A 21,298-nucleotide genomic window follows, 5' to 3' on the forward strand; every position below is an offset into this window, starting at 1 on the left:
GAATGGAAAGGACAAAGGAGACAGACACCTACTGATTCAGGATCAGAATACGCATCTCCGAGAGCAATTCCTTTCAGGTTGATCTTCATCTTCATCACGGGGTTAAGCACGTGGATATAGTGTGCAAGGGCTGGCACGTACTTCCCTGCGTACGACTGAGAAGGGTAGATGTGGAAATGAACCATTACAAATTGGTGCTATAACCATTATGTATTTAAGCTAATTAAAGTAACAATAAAACAGCAGTATTTCCACATGAGCTCCACCATATATTTTACCTTATGTTGTAAATCCCACAATAGCACAGAGCTCTGTCTCTCACTTCCTCTGGCATCCCCAGACAGTGCCAGTGACATGCAAATCACCGGGGAGGTGCACCAAAAAATGACAGGTGGACATGAAACAGGTGAACAGTCTAATTTCCTTCACAAATCTGCCACCCATGGGGCTTGTCTTACCAGAAGGCTCCGTTAAAAACTTTATTTGAAAAGGAAAAAGTCTCGAGGCAAAAATGAAGTTTTCAAAATCTGTATGATGATGCAGTTTGAAATCTACATGTATTAAAGCAAGAGGAGAAGGAAAGTAACATTTATTGGCTACTGAAATTGTCACTTGACAATTATCTCTGTCTCCAACCTTTTCAAGTACAGGGTTCTTTTACAATTTCAAAATATTTTGCGGACACAAACATTATAATTCTACTTTTAGACCTTGCTGAGAAAAGCTACTATTCAGAAATATTTAAAAAATAGCTTTGTATTGGGGCACCTGGGTGGCATAGTCTGTTGAGCATCTGACTCTTGGTTTCGGCTCAGTTCGAGATCTCAGGGTCAAAGGATCAAGTCCCACATGGCCTCTGCGCTCAGCACGAAGTCTGCTTGAGACTTTCTCTCCCTTTCCTTCTGCCTCTCCACTCCCCGCTCCCTGCACTCTCTTTCTCAAATAAATAAATAAATAAATAATACAATCTTTAAAAAAATTAGTCTTGTGTTGTTTACATTAAAAAGCCACCTTTTTGACATCTTCTCTTGCGTGTCTAATGTTAAACTTCATATGTTCAGAATGAAGCTTGAATCCGCAAGCCTTCCTTTCAACCTCTCTATTAATGTTACTGGTTCTAACTAGAAAATCATGGTGCCATTTCTTTTTCTTTCCTTTCCTTTCCTTTTTAAGTAGGCTCCACACCCAGCACGACCCTGGGATGGAGACCCAAGCTGAGATCACCTGTGAGAGGTGTTGGGCATTAAAGAATAGAGCCTGTTTGTTGTGGCAGCTGCGTTCTCCCAGGCAAAGGCCAGATTATATGAGAAAATAGGGCACTCTATCAACGTATTGATCACCTTTTTCCACATAGGGCCTATTATGTGCCCAGAAGTAAGTTTCTAAATGTCAGTTTCAAGGGGGCTGATTGAGGAACATATTTTTAGGATCCCCTCTAGTTCTGAAGTTCTGGGATTATTGTTCTTGAGTTCTGGCTGCCCCCATTTACTAGTTGGGTAATTTGGAGTGAGTTGCTCAACTCTCCAGTTGGTCTTAACCAACTGAGCCAGCCAGGCGCCCCAGTGCCATTCCTTATCTCTTTCTCTCACACCCCACAGAAGTCCATCAGTGAGCCTTGTCAACTCTACCTATTCTGTCAAGATAGGTCCAGGATCCAGGGTCTTTGCACACCACCCTCTTCATCGCCTTGCTCCAGGTTCCGTCATCTCTTGCCTGGGTTCTTGCAGTCACCTAACGGGCCCCTTGCTTTTGTCCTTCCCCTCATCCAGTCTATTTTCAAGATAGTGGTCTACTAAAATGTGAATCTGGTCTTGCCACTGCTATGCTCAAACCCTCTGACGACTCCCCATCTCCCTCAGAGTAAAAGCAGAGTGCTTTTTCGGAGCCATAAGGATTGGCATGATTCGTACTTCGATATTCCCTGCTCCCTCCTTGCTCATTCCTCTCCAGCCCATCTTGGATCATGGTCATGCTGTACTCTTCCTTCCATCAGGAGGAAGGAAGAGTACAGCATTCCTGCTCCCTCCCCTGGAATGCCCTTCTCCCAGATGGCCGTATTCTTAACTCCCTTACTTCCTTCAGTGACACCTAGGGATGCTTTCCTTGGCCATCCCATCCAAAATTTTAACATCCCTCCTTTTTTTTTTTTTTAACATTTTGTATTTCCTTTCTCTCTTTTTTCATCAAATCCTTACCACATTCCTATAAACTTTTACTTATTTTTCTTGGGTATTGTTAGTCTCCCACCCACACCAGAGTAGAATATCCATGAACACAGAGCTATCTGTTTTTAGGTCAGTATAACCACTGTGCCTGATGCTGTTTGTTAGCACTCAGTACACAGCTGTTGAATGAATGAGTCTTGAATGAGCCTACATGGATTGGAAAAACACTAACACATATATGTTCAAAGTAGACTAAAGGCATGGAGTGGGTATGTATGAGTCCGCAGACCCTCTGTAATATTTCTGAGACTCTGTAGCGGTCTGTAGTTCAAAGGCTGGGAGGCCCATGAGCCCTCATTTACTCCATACCCTAATTATACGCTGCACACATCATTACTTCAATATCAATACGAAGCCACTGAGGCTCAGAGAAATGGCAGAGTCAAAATCTAACTGGCTCTGATCTACTCCCAAACCTACACTCCTTCCAAGGTATGATAAAGTAATGTAATTTGCATAATTTATACAAGATCTCTGAGACCTCCCCATTGATGCAGCCCTCTTGTGCAACAGTAATTATTTAGGCAAAGTATTGACTCAAAACAGTGTATCCATCCACAACCATGAGCACATTATAGCTTCAGTGAAGGGATATAAAGATGTGTTTGTTTATATGCCTGAAACATGGTTTGTTGCATAAACAGTGCTTTACTCTCCCATTAGGAACATTAAGTGAACATTTATCAAATACAATTTTGTTAAGATGAACCTCAAAACACAAATTTCCTTGAGTAAGCATTTTACTGCTAAAGATCTATTACATAGTTTTCATTTGGTGATGTTTTATTGGACAACTCTTCTGGCAAAAGCATTGCGGTAGATATTTGAGAAGACACAAAAATGAATAAAGAACAGAACTTGTGCTTGGAAAGCTAATCATTTCTTCTGAAAAAATATTATGAAAACTTGACCGCTATGTGATAGAGTCAAGTTTGCCATTTCATGGATTATTATTCTCACATTGTGTACCTTGCCCAGCACACAGTAGGAACACAAAAACATATCTGATAAAGGAATGACTAATCTGACATTACTGCTAAACATTTTTTTCTCTATTGGATGTTATCACTCAAGTTGCCTGGTTATAAGACCCGGCAATAAAACATCTCTTTAACTCTTACTGAGATGGAAGGGCATGTATTTTAAATGGCTCTAATGATGGTGATGACGAATTCAGGCTACAACAGCCACATTTTTATGGCACCCTCCCCCTTGCAGCCACCATGCGTATCTGGGAGAGATCCAGGCAGGAAATTAAGATGGAACACCTACTCAATTTCTGAGCATCAACTACGAACAGGCTACCTCCCCGCTTTAAGCTGAACTAATTTAAAGTTAACATTATCTTCCCATATTTTAAAATGACAAAAACAAGGGTCTGTGCATTCCAATCACGTGCCTCCCCATCTCCCATTTCTCATGTCACACCACACTTGAGTCAACGGTCTTGGAGGCTATGAGTCTGTGGTCTCCCAAGCTGGGGCTCAGCCCTGGGTCCATCTGCTACCATGCTTGCTAAGCTGACCATTTAAAGAAAACCAGACAGTGAGATGGGTAGTTCTATAACTGTGTCCAAAACAGATTCCTCAATGCTCAGTCCACATCTGCTAACCTAACGATGATGTTTATCTCATTTTTGCTTTCTAATGACTATCACACACTTCCTTGCCCTGTGTCAGTGTGACAAATCCTTCACTGCTGTTTCCATTAATCATTCTGTTGGTTGAGTGGCTCAGCCTGTCACACAGTAGACAATTATAGGATTATTTTATGGAAAACAGACACTGAAGTATGATAATGAAATTTCAATTATTTTTGCTCTCCTTGTTGAGACTTTTTTTTTTTTTTTTCAAGATCAGACTAGTTTATTCTTCCTGGATCATTTATTTCTCAATTTAATGATTCTCTGACCATCACGAGCACTTTAAAAGACAACCAGACAATAAATCAAGTGTTCTATTTGCCCAGTTTTCTCTTTTCTGGAGATATTTTAAATAGAATCGAAACCTCCGTTCTTGGGGGAGAACTGAGGTGTGGCTGGCTGATGGATCAGAAATGAACAATACGGCCCCTTAGGACTTAACAATTACAATCCTGTAATTTTTATGAACTCTTGCTTCTTTTGTTCTGAGTTCTGTCTATAACAACGACAAGAGCAGCAGCCACCACAGCTCTCAGCCCTGTGGTCTCTCTGATCTCTCGCTGGTGCTCATCAATGTGGGCCGCAGCTGGCCAACGAAAACTCCTGAAGTCTATGAATTAGCACTAACCTTCTACCATCGGATCAGACCCTGGCCTCATAAAAGCTCGGAACAGCATCAAAGCGCTTATAAAAGGAAAGAGGAAAACTGTGGCCAGAAACGATCTGAACACGTATTATTTTAGAATTCAGCAGTGACCCTCAAATGAGGAACTCAGCCAGATGAACGTATTTATCTAACATAGTAATTCAAACGAGGTTAGCGATCGACACATCAGGATTTTCATCTGCCCTTGTTACTTCTTTCTAGTATTTAAGGAGCTTCCAGCTGCCATTTCCACATGGCTTGTTTCCCCACAGTGACCACATTTTGAGCTCACCTCTGACGAGAAGGCCCAGAGATATTAGGGTGTGTTTGTATATACCTGCATTTGCTAGGGCTTACAGAAGCAATAAACCTCCATTTTCCCTCTTACATCACACAGATCTCAGAATTCAGTTCTCAGTCTTTTATTTCCCCCACAAGAGAAAAAGGTCTCCACATCACAGCTGAACAGTGGTTTCGAATCTCCGTCTGCGATCTTTCTGAGTTCTTAAATGATGTTTGGAACAGCCTAATGGAAATCATGTTAGGAGCATATTGTACTTGTAAAAATAGTCTAGAGAGAATGTAATGCTTGGTTAATTATCCAGATGTGTAAAAGCACAATGAACTTGGACTTAAAGAAACTTGTAATTGTGTATTCCGTCTGAAGCTCTCCCTTCTTACATCCACAACATCCGCAACATCCACAGCTGACTTACAGCACCCCTGCTACCCAGTTACTTTTAAAGGAGGACAAAAGCTTTCATATCTAAAATCAAGTTTCAATCAGCTTCCCTAGAAGAAAAATTTTGTGTCAGAGAATAAGTCTCTAACGGAAACAATGTCTTCTTGCAGAAATTTCACATATGTTAGCTGTTACTATTGTTTAAACTACTCTACATTTCTCAGCTGCATTTCTTACTAAAGTTTAGTTAAAAAAAAAAAAAAGAGATGCAGGGATATTCATTTTCTGCCTTGCTTTTCTAGATATACACTTGTATGGTAAAACACGTAGAACCTCTCTTGGGGATAAGGAGTAATGGCCTCTGAAACGAGACACACCGGAACCTGGACACAGAGTGTCCCTACCTGCAGGCCCTAGCTCCCAAGCTCTGCCTGGAAGTGGAGGAGGTGGAGTGGGCAACCTCAGGAATGGCATGTTGTGGACGATCTGGGGTTATTCTGTGCCCTTTGCTCTGCTATGTCCTTCTACCCACAGCCACTACTCCAGCTGGAATGAATGTCTCTAGAGAATTCACTCTGGGGCTGGTAGGGACTCCTTCAGGTCCCCTGAATGAACAAGGTGGGCTGCCCTTCTGGAGATAGTCATACCCGTGCCCTGTTCTCTCACGCTCCCCAACCACACAGGGTTGGTTGGGCCATCCCCACTCTTGGGGGAGATCAGAAGGGAATAAGGAAATATGCTCCGAAGAGAGTTTTAGAGCCACATTGAAAAACCACAAAAACTGGTGAAAAGCCTAAAAGTAATAGATGACACAGCAGTCAAGAGAACAGGACTCAGAGGGACCCCGACTTCATCTAGTCTCTTAGTTCAGTGGGCACCATTATTTTTTTCTGAGCAAAGAGGTGTATCGTTAAAATGGCCAGCTCAGAGAATTAATGATGGGGGAAAGCTGGAACTTCAGCACTGTGGTAATCTCTACAATTTCCTAGACATTTCTAGACTGTGTGTCATCTAATTTCTAGTCCATACCGCTGCAATTAAAAAAAAAAAAAAGACACGACTTCTAACAAGAGTATGACTTTATCTAAACATCTATTTTTCTTGAAAATGAGCTTAAAAGAAATGCAGAATCTCTAGGAAAAGACATAAGAAAAACATTTTGATCTGTATCTATTCGACATGTATTTATGCAAAGGCACACGCTGGCTTCCAAATGATATATTACTTTGGATTGAAAAGATGCTTTAAAAAAAAAAAGTCTAATACAGCCAGTATGGGGAACAGTATAGAAGAACCTCAAAAACTTAAAACTAGGACTACCATATGATCCAGCAATTCTGCTATCTGGAAATATATCCAGAGGAAACAAAAACACTGTCTTGAAAAGATAGCTGCCCTCCTCCCATTTTTATAGCAGTGTTATTTACAACAGCCAAGACACAGAAACAGCCTAAGTGTCCACTGACGGGTATAAGAGTAAAGAAGTTGTGGTATATACATACAACGGAATATTATCCAGCCATTAAAACTGAGGATATCCTACCATTTGTGACAACACAGATGGACCTGGAAGGCATTACACTAAGTGAAATAAGTCAGAGAAAGACAAATAGTGTATTATCTTACTTACATATGGAATCCAAAAACACACACAAAAAGCAAGCAAAAAGAGATCAGACTTGTGGTTACCAGAAGCAGAGGCTGGAGGGGGGAGGGGGAACAGGAGCAAGGTGGTCAAAAGATACAAACTTCTAGTTCTAAGTCACAAATTCATTTTTTTAAAATTTTTTAAATATTTTATTTATTTATTTGACAGAGATCACAAGTAGGCAGAGATGCAGGCAGAGAGAGAGAGGAGGAAGCAGGCTCCCTGCAGAGCAGAGAGCCTGATGTGGGGCTCGATCCCAGGACCCTGAGATCATGACCTGAGCCGAAGGCAGAGGCTTTGACCCACTGAGCCACCCAGGCGCCCCACAAATTCATTTTCAAGTCAAAAAGGAAAAACGGGCAGGTCGGATGACCATAAATGAAAATAGACACCTGTCATGAGCTCAAGAATTAAAGCAGCTTGAATGTCATCTAATAAAATTCAGCAAGTTTCAAGCTTTAAGAAATAACCGCATTCCATGGGCTTCAAGCCTTTATGTCACTCGAAACTTCTATTTACTCCATAAAACTTAATGATCAAAGCTTAATCTTTATGATTAAATCTCAGTCTTCACCAGAAAAACAGCAACATCCAGAAAGACAGGGAACTTCTCTTGTTTGTATAAGGTTGCTAACTCTCAGGGATTCTTCATGAAATATGGAAGGGATGTTGACTCCCTTCTATAGACAGTGCACCTGCTCTCTGGGAAGAGGCAGGTCTTGGAGACAGAGGTCTCAAGAACAGAGCACCCCGGCTCTAGATAGTACCTACAGAAGCAGGGCTCTGATCCTTAGCCAGTCTCTTGTCTGTAGTCTTTGAGCTCTGGAATCCAGCTGCTTCAGTCTCAGTCCTGGCCGAATGACCTTGGTAAGGCCGACCTAAGTCATCACAGCTGTATCATGGGGATAATAATAACAGGGCAAGCTTCAGAAGGTAGCCATGACATGGCTAGCACCATGCCTGCCATACAGTCCACTTTCAGTATTTTCAGATAAGAGCTACAAACAGAACAAGGGAACTATAGACTCTTGAAGGCTCCCTTCTGGCTACGAAATTCAAGCCAGGACTAAAACGATAATGGTGTAGGCCTGCAGAGGAGTTCTCCTCTTTCCTGCTTGTACATCAGTGCTGGAAATGCCCCTATTACAACTATCTTTTTATGGCTTGGGCTCTGTTCTCCATTCAAATACAAGCATGTTGGGAGTGAATTTAATGTAGCAGATCCTTTCTAATGGACGGTGTGCTGATAAGTCAGAAAAGGGGAGAGAAATAGAACAATCATGAAGGAGACAGAGCAAGCCTAGAGAAACAGGACCCGAGCACCAGAAAGCCAAGGAAAGAAAGGAAGGCTGAGAGTCAGGGGCGAGGGGGGCGGCGGGTAATAAGGGAGTAGAAGGGATGGTCCCCAGGGCATGGGACACCGCACAGAGAAAGAAGAGAGATGAAAAGAGGTTAGAGAGAAATATCACCAATATTTTTATTTTATCTAGCAACAACCATGCACAAAGCTGCTCTATGTCAATAAATACTGTGCTTGGTATCATATGAAACAAATGACACAAGCATGGCTCTCACCTACCGGGAGCCTGCGACCCAGACCCAGTGGACCATGATGATTTCAATAAAGGTTGTCAGACTCCATGATCCCAGCAGGACGTCACACATGCAGATGAAGATAAAGTATCCTATTAAGCTCACTCATTTTTAACTAGCTTCAAAGTTTTGCCTTTATTCAGCCCTCAAGTTAACCATGGTTGCAAAACTGCTGCTGAGGAGGGTAGCCCCCTCCTGCTGACCAAGAAGAGAGGCCCAGTGTTAACCATGTGTTCCACCATTTTGAACGAGCTCTCCATACGGCTACTGCCAGAGCCACCCATAGGCACGAAATCTTTCCTGGGAGTGCACACAGAGCCACGTGCTTAGAGAACAAGGGGCAGTGCCTCTTCTCCCCACCAACTCCCTGCCTCCCAGTGAGGACTGTTTTAGTATAACTTCTAGCTGGGCCCATGTACACTTGAGAGGATTCTGAAGTGTGTCTGCACCTCGAGAACAAGGGCAATCTTACTAATAGTTACTGGCTCGGAAAGGATAACACTTATAAAGAAAGTTAATTATGTGAATTAAATGCAGCTTGTTTCTCTTTTTGAAGTACATTTTTTTCATGCCTGGAGGAGGGTGATTTACAGACACATTTGTCTCTCTTTAGAGAAAATTAATTCCAGTTGGTGTTCTGGGAAGAAATGGAGAGAAGGGAAAGAGACAAGCGGTTCTTCCTTCGGCATCATGCTGCTTGCGAATCCCACAGCATGCCTGGTTGTGGGCTCACTGGGGTCCACGCAGCAGTGGCGAGGAGCCTGGGTCAGTCCCCAAACGTTTTGCTACTATCTAGAACTTTAAATATCAACTTCTAAGCTCCATCATCATTTCTTAGACAAAGAAAGCTATTTTTTTTTTTTTTAAGAAGATTTCAAGAATGTCTGGATGGCTCAGTTGGTTAAGCATTGGCCTTCTACTCAGGTCAGGTCCTGGGAGTCCTGGGATCAAGCCCCGGGGGTGGGCTCCCTGGTAGGCAGGAAGTCTGCTTCTTCCTCTCCCTCTGCCCCTCCCCCTGCTCATGCTCTCTATCTCATGTTCTCTCTCTCTCTCTCTCAATTAAATAAATTTTTTTTAAAAATTAAGAAATTAATAGAAATCATTTCAAAAATAACAGGAGAGACAAAGCCACATCAACAAGTGAGCAGAACTTTTTAAATATCTCAGCCCCTGTCCATGTGCATTAGGCCATATGCTTTGGCGCAGAAATATATTAATGCAGCTTTTCACCATGAATGGTAGTAATAGTCATCATGTGTTGGGTACTCACCACAGCCATCACTCCATTAAATATTTGAGGAGGATTATCTAATTAGATGCTCAAAACAGTCCTATGCAGTAGGTATTGTTATTACTTCCAGACTCCCTTGCACCAAAGTCAGGGAGCTGAAGAGCTTCTCCAGACCCTTCAAGCGTCGCGCTAACCCTCATTCGTAGTGCACAAATGGTAAGGATATTTAGGTCCCGTACATTTGCATCGAAAAGCAGAAAACCATTTTTGAGTTTACCATTTATTTTTCAAGGATGATTCTACTACTTCGGTGCCATTATTTGGTTGGCCTCCCTAAGAGTGTGCAGAAATTAATAGTTACAAAGAGAAAGGATTTCCCTTTCTGGAAAAATCTCTTATAACTTTTTTTTTTTTTTTTTTTTTTGTAGAAAGGATGGGAGGTATTGCATTAAAACTGCAATTGTGGGGGCGCCTGGGTGGCTCAGTGGGTTAAGCCCCTGCCTTCGGCTCAGGTCATGATCTCAGGGTCCTGGGATCGAGCCCCGCATCGGGCTCTGTGCTCAGCAGGGAGCCTGCTTCCTCCTCTCTAACTCTCTGCCTGCTGCTCTGCCTGCTTGTGATCTCTCTCTGTCGAATAAATAAATAAAATCCTAAAAAAAACACCAAACTGCAATTGTGTACAGATGCTTTACAAATACCTCTAGGTAACTATGCTTGAACATCTAGGAAAGTAAAATATCCCTGGAGGTGATCTAATCAAAAACCAAGCCTTCTGACTGTAAGATGAAAAGCAGAGGCCAAGAGAAGTTAAGGAACTTGTTTGGGATTATCCAGAGACGCAAAGCCAGCAATGAATCTCAGGTCTCCTGATCATTAACCCAGAGGTCCTTCCATTTTTCCATTCTGCCTCCTAGCCTTAAAACAAAAGACTGGATGGGACAAACTGGGCTGGAAAAACATAGCATTGTTCTAATAAAACAATCCAGCAGGGCATTTTTATTTAGCGCTCTTCCTTCTAGAACGAGAGGTGGCCCCATATTTAATGTATCCTGTATAGTTTGTATGAAGATGATGCTGCCTGGCAACAGCATCTCTATCCCATATCCTGCCTGCCCTCGTTCACATCTTTCTTCATCACTTGGAAGGGGTAGGTTTTTTTAAAAGTATTCATCCTGGCAGCAAAGAACGTAGAAAAAGAACTGTCTTTTTCCACACACATTTGGATATTACATGCATGAAACCACCAGGCAGACAAGAAATAGACAAATGTTTCACCAGAATTTGGCAGCTTTGCTGAAAGCCCAACATCACGGTTAACGACATCACCACGTTATGTGCGAGGCAGGAATTACACAGTAAGCAGATCACTCTTCTGTTGGAGGTAGAGACTGGGCATTTTCCAGGGTTGTTTCCAAAATGATGGGATTGTTGCTTCCTGCCACTTTACCCAACCTGCCTCTGAAAAGGGCTGAAAGTCAAGGAATGGCAGGGAATTACTGGTAGAGGTCCTAAATGATTCTGACCAAATAATTGGCTTAAAAAAGACAGAAGTATGATGTGCCAAACTGTCAGAATGTCCTTCCAAACAGAAAGAAAAGAAAGCAGGTGGACAAGAAGGAAATTCCTAGTTCCAGTAACTTGCCATTCCCTTGGAAAAACAGATTATGTTTTTCCCTTCACTCCCTTACAGAAAACGTCTGTGCTTTGAGCTTGCCCAGTACCCTTCCAGCCCTTCCTCTGATGCCATCACCAGCATCTTCCCTATTCTTTACTCATCTCCCTCTCCCAGGCCTTGTGATTCAGAAGGTGAGGTCCCCCTGTGATCTTCCCCCACCCAGAGCATCGGGGTGGGCCCCAGGCACCATTATTACCAACCTATTTGTCCATGCCATTGATCCCTTACTAGTTCTAGAACAGGCATTGGATTCAATTGGATCACACGAGATTCAGGAATATGGGTGGACTATATGGGGAAAAGAAAAGTTGAGCTGATAGGCTATACTTGGACCTCTGGGGTAGGGTGGAGGGCCAAGGGTGCCGGTAGAAAAAACGTAGCTTAGAGAGAGACCAGTAACGCGCAAAGCCAAGTGAACAGATCAAGGAAGAATGAGACAAATTCCTGGTGACAATGTTTGAGCACCCAAACCCAGCCATGAATCAACTGATCTCCTGTTTTACTCAAGCCATTCTGAACAGGGTTTATGTCACTTTTAAGCAAAACAGCCTTGACCAACACATCCTTCCTCCTAATTCAAAATCCAGTTTAATGGTCACCCTTCTTCTGTTTGGCCCTTCCTGAGGATCCCACATTGAGAGGTAGCTGTGTGCACTCTCCTTGGGCTATTTGTCTTTATAGCTACTTCTCTGATTGTACTTTTCATTCAGTATTGTATTTCTGGCCAGGCTTTCAGATTTAAGGTAGAGTTAATATCTTATTCATCACTGAATTTCTAATACTTGTCCAAAGCCTCAGATAGGGTAGTCACTCAAAACACATGTGTTGAATTGAATTGGATCCTAACTACTATTTCAGTGAACATAGCACCCTTTGACGAGTTCCCATTACACTTAGAATAAAGTCCACAGTCCGTCATGGGCCTACATGATCTGCCTGCTTCTCCTTATCTCACATCCTTCAACAGTGGCTCCGTGCTTTTCCATGAGCACCCCAAGTCTGTCCTCAATTCAGAGTCTTTGCGTTTGCTATTCCTCTTTCCAAGAAGGCTCTTCTCCAAGTTAACTGTAGCTATAGCTCTACTACATGCTGCATGGGCTCTACCCAATCGTCTCCATATCAGAGAGCCTTTCTCTGACAATCTCATCCACAATAGCTCCTCCACACTCTATAACCCTCTCACCTGCTTTATCTTTTTTCATGCCACTTATCAATGCCTGATGTGTAGTACATTTTTATTTCCCCACTTACCACTGTCCTCACCTCTACAATATACGAAGGCAGGAAATCACTTTGTTTTTGTTCACGACTGTATATACCTAGCGCCTAGGGATTCTGTGTCCTCAAAACAGTGGCTGTTATACATTTTGAAAATAAGCTTACATTTAAATGGATGAAAAAAAAAAAGCAAACCCTAAAACTGAAGCCAACCTATGCAAGTGAACCTAACTGTACATTAAATTATAATGTAATCATCCTAGGGGAAAAAATAGAATTAATTCTTGTAACTTTTAAACCTATAGAGAAATGCAGTCTGAAGATAAAAGTAATTATAGCAAAACATATTGAAAGGAACTTGGAGGTTTCCTTGTTAGTAGTGGTTCTGATATAGTAATCAAAAATCACCGTGCACGTGTTGTAGGATTCAGCCAAGAGGTAAATACAGTGGTGCTGTTGGGAAACATGGTCCAAAATGTGGGAGAAGGGGTACACAAACACAGAATGGAGAAAGGAAAAAAGAAACTTGTGATGTTGAATTACAATTTTGGGTATCAGTATGATGTCATTCTGTTCCCCAATTCTGCCTACAGAAAAAGTCGAAAAGAAATGGCATCCCAATAGCAATGGGCACACTTAGTGCTCATATCTTGGTTTTTAAATCCCATCCCCCATTAAAAGGATCCAGGGTTCCTTGAAGAAATGACTGATTTCAGGGCAAGGGCAGGGAAAATAGAAGACAATTCTAGAGCATAGATTTGTGCCCAAAATCAAGGAAATGCTGAAAGACTAGCTGGGCCCTGTCAAAAAAGACAAGAGTCAGCCTGAAGGGGTTCCCTCTGAACAAATATGGGACATATGAAAATCAGAAATCATAATAATGGCAAAAAATTTTAACACATCAAACAGAAATAACCAACCAAGGGTCCACACTGAGATTTTTAGAAGTGAATAATACAGAAGAGGAGGGAAAGATCTTCTCTATAGAAGAATACTAGATGATATCTGTAGAATGATAGATTCTATCTATCTAATGATAGATTCCCCCAAATCTATCATTCTATAACCCCCAGTGGAAGAACTGATTCCAACAGGAGTCATCAATGAATGCTGAAACTACTGGGTGAAAGATATGGGGCGGGGGCAGATTTGCACATGGTCTCACATTATTTATTAGTTTCAAAAGGAAAAAGGTACCTTTCCAGTGCAGAGGTAGGTGACCAAGTTTATCAGTGGACCAAGTAATCAAGTTTATCATTGCCAATGATGAGACAAACAGCTTTTATGTGCCTCCTGATGTGATACAACAGGACACAGCATCATTGATGTAATGCTCTTGCCAAAATCTTCTCACTGGGGACGCCTAGGTGGCTCAGTTGGTTAAGCGGCTGTCTTCAGTTCAGGTCATGATCCCAGCGTCCTGGGGTCGAGTCCCACATCAGGCTCCTTGCTTGGCAGGGAGTCTGCTTCTCCCTCTGCCTCTAGCCTGCTACTCTGTCTGCCTGTGCTTGCGCTCTGTCTCTCTCTCTCTCTCTCTCTCTAATAAATAAGTACTTTAAAAAAAAATCTTTTCACTGAATCTAAACACTGAGTAAAGGATCAAACTCAGAAAATGGGATATTCTACAGGGTACCTGGCCTAGGCTCTTCGAAATCATCAATCTGAATGACAACTACACCCAAAAAGGCAGAGAACAGGACATCTGGATGGCTCAATCGATTAAGTATCAGCCTTCGGCTCAGGTCATGATCCCAGGATCCTGGGAGTGAGTCCATGTCAGGTTTCCTGCTCAGAGGGGAGCCTGCTTCTCCCTCTGTGCACCACCCCCCATCCTGTGCTCTCTCTGTCTTTCTCAAACAAAAAAAATCATTAGTAAAAAGCAGGGGACTGACACCTTAAACAACCCACTGTGATATACAAAACTTTAGGGAATCCTGGATTTATAATAAAAAATGTTATGGAAAACATTTTGGGACTAAACAGAAATTTTTTAATATGGTATGAATCAATATTAATATGTGTGTGTGTATATTTGCAGACAGAATGCATGAATCACAATGTCATGATGTATTTCAGTCCTGATGATGTTGGAAGCATACAAGAAAACATGACTTTCACTTACCTCTCCAGTGGCATAAAAGTCATTGTTTTTATATTCAGGAAACAACAGGAAAAATTGAACTAATGCACTGCAAAAGAACAACAATAAAAAAAAAAAAATCACATGGCATCAGAAGAGCTTAGTGCTATGCTAGCAGATCTAACCCTTTGACAATAGGTTTCTCATCTGAATGAAGATGCTATTAGGCTGTGAGATCCAGTAGGCACTGTATTTGAAGTGTCATGTATGTGACATTCCACACTGTGGATGGTTAGGAAATAATTGTGAGCTTACTTTACCCATAAAAGTGAGTCAACACCCCAGGCAGGTTTCCACATCTCTGGGTTACCAACCTGGACCATCTAGCTGTTGAGGGGACCCCTGAGCAAAGTGATATGAGCTTTCATCTATTATTATAGCACTTCTTGGAGGAAGTTCCACAAACCTTATGACCCCGTTAACCTGGATTTGTGGCGAACTAATGAAAACCTTACTGGCTTACCAACCTCTTCCTATTGGGGAACCCCGAGCGTTTCTAATGCGGTTCTCCAAATTTCAGCATTTTAATAACCCAAGAACAAAAAAGCTATAAAATGGCCATAGTCTACAAGAAAACCACCAAATGGCCAGATTTGGAAGTAACGGTACAATGGCATCTACGCTCAAAAAAACCACACTTTCTAAAGAATGCCAATCACCACTTCAATGAGTTATACTGAAATAGATTTAAACACTCAAGAAATGATTCCATAACAAGCAAGAAAAGGGTAGATTCGTGAATGACTTTCTACTTGACCAAAATCTTTCAAAAACGAAACGAAACCTACGAAACTTGGATGCTCTATGAGTGTGCTGACCTAGATCACATTGTCTGAGAAGCTAGGCAGTGCCTTTGTTCCAGCTTCCTGCTGAGGGACTAAAAGCCATGAACTATCCAGCAAAGATGAAAGGCAAGAAGGCCCCGCAAAACCAGGAGGAGGAGAGAGTTCAAGGGTTACAGGGAGGCAAAACTGGGTCATTATAGTCGCCGTGATCCTGGCTGTACTTAATTTTCAAAGGCTCCATAAACATCCACCATTAAAAACCACTGTAGAGCTGTGGTGTGTTTCTGTATTTATTATTTATAGTAACTAAAGTTTTTGTAGCAACTAAATCTGGGAAGCTGTACTATATAGCTTCCATGTTTGTGCTGGCAATATGCTGGCTTCAGTGCAGAGATAAAAATAGGAGTTTATTTTTCACCCTTCCCTCGCCAGCCTTTAGGCTAAAAACTACTTCTCTCTCTTCCTGCTAGTTGGAATGGCAATAGACAATTTAATATAGTAAATCTCAATTAAGCCTTATGCTTTAGCTTAAAGCTTGTTTCCTTGGAGAATCTGTTAAAGTTGTCAAGGTTGCCAGCCTTAGCAAATAAAAATATAGGACGTCCAATTAAACTTGAATTTCAGATCCACAACAAATAATGCTTTGGTGTAACTATGACGCAAATACTGCATGGCACACACTTAGAATAAAAACATTATTCATTATTTATCTGAATTGAACACTTAGCTGGGCGTTCTACATTTCATCTGGCAATCTTAGTTCAAGGAGCTAACCTCTCCGTTGCTTCTAGCTCGAAAACACCAGGATTTTCTAGCTAACATTACCAAGGCAAGGCCTTCCCTTGAGGAAGTTAAAGTTTTAATTTCACAAGAACATCAGAACAAATATTTGGCTAATCCTAGGAAGCCCTTGGTAGGCCTTTCTTAAATGCAAGTGAAGAATGAAAAAAAGTAAATTTAGTAAGTTGGATTTACATGTGCTATTTGCTTGTTTAACTGTGTTTTAACTCCACTGTGTGTAATCCTTATTCCATGGTGAGGGTTTGCTTAAAAATAAAATCTAGAATAATGCCTACATAAATTTTCAAATTTTGGAAGGAGAGCTGCTCAAATCTGTAATATGTAATATACATGTGCGTGCACGTGTGTATGCATGTGTGCACGCCACGCATTTTTTCAGGCACAAGAGCTAGATGTCCCAGGAAGCAAGCCTCTGCCAGATGATTGTATTTGCTGACCTTGCTACCCTGTGCCAAGGGCCTTGTCTAATAAGTTTAATGTTAGTAAAGGCCACCTGGTGGCAAAAAGTTACATTAAAGGACAACAGGAAGAAACTGAGCTTGCAAAAGATGATGACTAGGAAGAAATTCTTCCTCAGATAAATTTTGTAAGAAGGGAAGTTGGTGGGTTCGGGACATGAAAAGTAGATGGAAATGATAATGCACTAGAGAATCCGGTGGGGTCTAATGGAGTCGGAGGCACAATAAATACAGGACGTTCCAAAGAACTGAGGTTAAGACAACCTAAACAAAAGTTCCAGACCAACAAAAGCTAAGCAAGGGGTAGCTTTAGTCACGAACAGTTCAACTGAAATACACACGGGGACAAGAAGTGCGGCCTACGGGTGGCCATCCTCCCATTCATTCCGTACCTAGTATGGCTGGGCCCTGATCTGCTCTGCCTGCGCCACTCACACAGTGTTCTCATTTAATATGCGAAATTTGTGTCATAGTCATTGTTACGAAGCTTCGTTTAGCAACTGATACTATTTCCTATACAAACCAATAGGTGGAACTGAACGATACTATCATTTCTATCTGCTGCTAAGAAACAAATACTAATTTCAGGTATGCCACTCGATGTGTAAGCACCAGAATGAGGACTATGGGGCTGGCTGACCACGCTGTTACCGGCACCAGGAAGGGCATCTCGCACAGCGCAGGCAATCGATAAACACTGGCAGAAGGAGAATGGCCCCAGATAGTACACTCCAAATCAGTTACTAAATTTAGTATTCTTTAGTACATTTATTTATTTATTTATTTATCACCTAAACCAGAGGGGCATTGTGGCCCAACAGCATATTCCAAATACCAAAACAATTGAATATTTAAACATGTTGTTAGTAAAAAATAAAAAATAAGCTTTACTTCCAAACACAAAGAAAAGCAGCCTTAGTGGGAATGTCAAATGCCTCTTTAGTAGGAATCTACTCCTTACAGCCTTGGACTATTAATAGTCAAAAGGAATGGAATTTTCAGGGAGGAGAAAAAAAAAAAAAAGAAAGATGGTTTTCAAAGGGAGAAAAAGAAGGTCCTCTCTTTAAACCTGTAGTAACCCGTTTATAGGTTTCAAAGCAACCTTCTTATTCCAAACACCCATCTGGAGAGCTGGAGAGAAGAATGTAGTCACAAAGGGAAACAAATCGTGTAAACTATAAAGGAAACAGCTGAAATCAGTTTTCTGCACTGCCCTTGATTAGCTATTTTCCAGTTCTAAGGGCCCGAAGCAAAAAGAACTGAAATGGCTATAAACAATGGATGCTTTGAAATAGGTTCTCTTTACATGACATGCAAGAAGAGATGTACCACATGTCAGCAGTAAATATCCACATGGAGGGTCAACGGGAAGTTGGGACCATCTCCGGGGGAGGGGAAGGAGAGACAGAAAAGGAAGGGCAGGGTTGCCTGCTCTGGCTTGGCGGGGACTGGAGCATTTCTTCCCCACAGAACCTCTGCCCTCTGGGTGTTTGCTAGTTAAACAACTGAACTTGTTTAGATTTAAACCTAAAGAGGGTCTGAGGGGGCGGGGAGGAATTGGGGGGGTGGGCGGCGAGAAGTAGGTTTCCTATCTGTAAAATGAGAGCACACGGTCACAGCTCATGGTGCTTGAGTAAACTCATTAAGGACAGTCATCAAGATCATGTCTCTCTAAGGCAACAGGAGGTGCCTGAGCTAGGGGGACAGGAGGAGGAGCCCATGTGGAAATATGGCTAATTTGTTCCCAGACCCACTGCACCTGGAAGCAAAAGTGTAGGGTCCTAGCCCTTCTCCCGGAAACTGAGTGGAAGTGTTAAAATAAGAAGACATAGGACAAATGAAAGTGTAGAAAACAGCCACCATATTGTTTTCTGGGTCAGTAAGGAAGAGAGCGAGAACTATTTCCAGAGGAAAGACCAAGCTCCCCTTTCCTCTGTCCCCCAGCCATCTGCCTCAGGGAGAAAGAAAAATAAAACAGAAAACTTTTGTCAGAGTTCAAAAAACCCTGACTTCTATTAGATTCACTTTCACTTTAGGGATTCATTGGGTTTGCTCACTATGGTAGTGATCTCAAAGAATTCAGGACTTGATCTCTAGTAATAATTTACAGACTTGGAAAAACAGAACAGTCACTTACTTAAAAAAAAAGTACTAAAAATAGCTGTAATGAATGTGAGTAAGAAAAAGAAGAAACTATATGGACTTTGACCATTGTTTTTTACAACTTTGTTTTCCTTCCATTTTTTTCTTCTTTTTAGTAGACGAATAATTTTATTAAGATAAAGGAAAAAAGTAAGAGACTAGCTAGGAAGCTGAGCTTTCAGCCTGGGAGTCATGAAGGAGAAACAAGCAAGGGGAAAACTATATTTGAAGGCCTGAGAGAGAAACAAAAGAAGCAAGCAAGCATCTGAGAAGATGTTTCCAGGCAAATGCGAAGTTAAAATGCAAGACGAAAAGCAAGCAAAAATCCTCTTGGGCATCTGGCTGAAAGGTCTGAAAATAATCTTTGAAGAATTCTGCTCTGTTTCTATTGTTTCTTCAAGGCGATTTTTTACAAAATTACAATCATGCCTTAGGATTCCAGCCTTCCTTGTCATCTTCTCTGCTGGCCATGTGCACAATTATCAGTGATAAGTTAACAAAGGGGAAAATAGACCATGGGTGTGCGTGCCTGTGAGTAGGTGTGAACTTCTCACGTGAAAGTATTCTTAAAATGTCCTGAAGAATTAGACCACAAGGACCAATCAGTAATACTTACACTATTGGATGGATTTCCCTATGAAAATAGAAACAGTTTTGGTCTTAAGAAGGTCAAGAGGGAACCAGGTCTCCTTTTACCTGTATAAATTCCGGGCGACATCATCCTCATTGACTGCATATCCCTGGGGGTCGTCAGTGAAACTGAAGCCTGTGCCCACCTGAAGGTGAAATGAATATGCAGGTGTGACACAGAAGCACAAGCCTCAGAGCCCTCCGGGAGACACCCCACAGGAAGGAAATCAACCTTATTCCAGATGCCAAGCCTCTGACCTTGGATTTTTGCCTCTAACCTGTGTGCCTTTAGCCACCCTCACAGAAGGATGCTGCATTGCCTCTAGCCTGTGTGCCTTTAGCCACCCTCACAGGATGCTGCATTTCACCTTTTCCCCTTCCCCTCCTCCAAGCCCAAATGAAATCTCAGCATGGGGCACCTGGGTGGCTCAGTCGGTTGAGCGTCCAACTCTTGGTTTCGGCTCAGGTTGTGATCATAGGATCATGAGATCAAGACCCATTGTCAGGCTCTGTGCTCAGTGAAGTGTCTGTTTAGAAGGCTCTCTCTCCCTCTCCCTCTGCCCCTCCACCACCCCTCCATCTTGCTCTCTCTCTCTTAAAAAAAAAAAAAAAAAAGTACAAAACTCTACCCTGGGGTCAGTGGCTGAGCTGTCCTGTTTCTACCATGGGGACCCTGCCAGATGTTGATTTAAGGGGGAGGAATTCACCGTTCCTGGCCCCCATCACAGTATCAAAAGGACCAAAATTGTCTCCTCTCTGAAACCTGGAGAGTGCTTTGCTTTGTCCTAACAAGAAGGAACTCTCTAGGCTAGAGATAAAAGAGAAAGAGAGAGAGAGAGTTTTGATTTTTCATTGGTGAGAACCATGGCCACTAAGTCCCTTCATCTTCAGTTGGTAGGTTTTAAAATAAAGATTAGTTTTAAACTAATTTCCTAATACCTAGAAATTCCTAGACAGCTAAGTTGTAAAATTAAGAAGAAACTACCACTGATTTTTGTGTTAATAGTTTGTATAAGGGATGTATAAGTATTTTTGTTTTTGTTTTCCCAAAACGCACAAGGCAACAGGACACTTCATTCAGCTTGTGAAATATAAACATGCAGCTATAGACTAGGAAAGAGGCTGTCAAACTTGGTGCGAAAGGTGGGTAAATGGCTACGTTGGTTTCCTTTTTCTCCCTATTTATCTGTTTTCTCTTTGAACCATGTGGGAAGTGAGAGAAATCAGAGAAATTAGGGGGTAAAGATACTCCTGCAGCAGAAGCTGACCCTAAAGTTACTCTCCTATTTTGATGTTTATTGGAATCAACTTCCGAAGAACTTCCGAGAATTCCACTTCTGTTCGGAGATGAGGCTCACTGTGCTAAATGAGATAGACCAGTTTTTGACTTTTTAGATCTAGAACTCTGTTGGAAAGATTAGAAATTCTAATACTATATATAATACTATATAATGACCCACAATATGGGAAAGCCATAGCATCAGTGGAAAGAAATTAATCCCTTATCGTGGATGGTAGAATGTACTGAACAGGACATTTTGTAAGATTAAAAATGAGACGAGAAAAGGTAGCAAGCAAAATTCCCAAACTAAGATTTAAGTTAGAAAAACTAAATCCCAACGATGTGTTTTAATAGATTAAATTCTATTTCAAAAAGCAAAACAAAAACAAAAACAAAAAAAAAACCCAAAAAACAAAAAAAAACAAACAGAAAAACAAACAAACAAACAAACAAACAAAAACAACCCTAAATCTCCATCCCCCCACCCATTTCTTAAATGT

At 41.7% G+C, this 21,298-nt stretch overlaps 1 protein-coding gene across 3 annotated transcripts in view; it reads right to left on the reverse strand.

The window, feature by feature from the left end:
* The window catches only part of CPVL (carboxypeptidase vitellogenic like), a 130,197-nt gene that overhangs the window by 60,038 nt on the left and 48,861 nt on the right, over positions 1–21,298 (reverse strand). For all 3 annotated transcript variants that reach the window (XM_059171455.1, XM_059171456.1, XM_059171457.1), the window contains exons 6-8: positions 19,583–19,662; positions 14,683–14,749; positions 33–155 (exon numbers count right to left, since the gene is read on the reverse strand). In XM_059171455.1, coding sequence (XP_059027438.1) covers positions 33–155; positions 14,683–14,749; positions 19,583–19,662 — 270 coding nt within the window. The remainder of the gene's footprint in view (positions 1–32; positions 156–14,682; positions 14,750–19,582; positions 19,663–21,298) is intronic.

Source organism: Mustela lutreola, chromosome 4 (genome assembly GCF_030435805.1).
Source record: "Mustela lutreola isolate mMusLut2 chromosome 4, mMusLut2.pri, whole genome shotgun sequence".
Taxonomy (NCBI): domain Eukaryota; kingdom Metazoa; phylum Chordata; class Mammalia; order Carnivora; family Mustelidae; genus Mustela; species Mustela lutreola.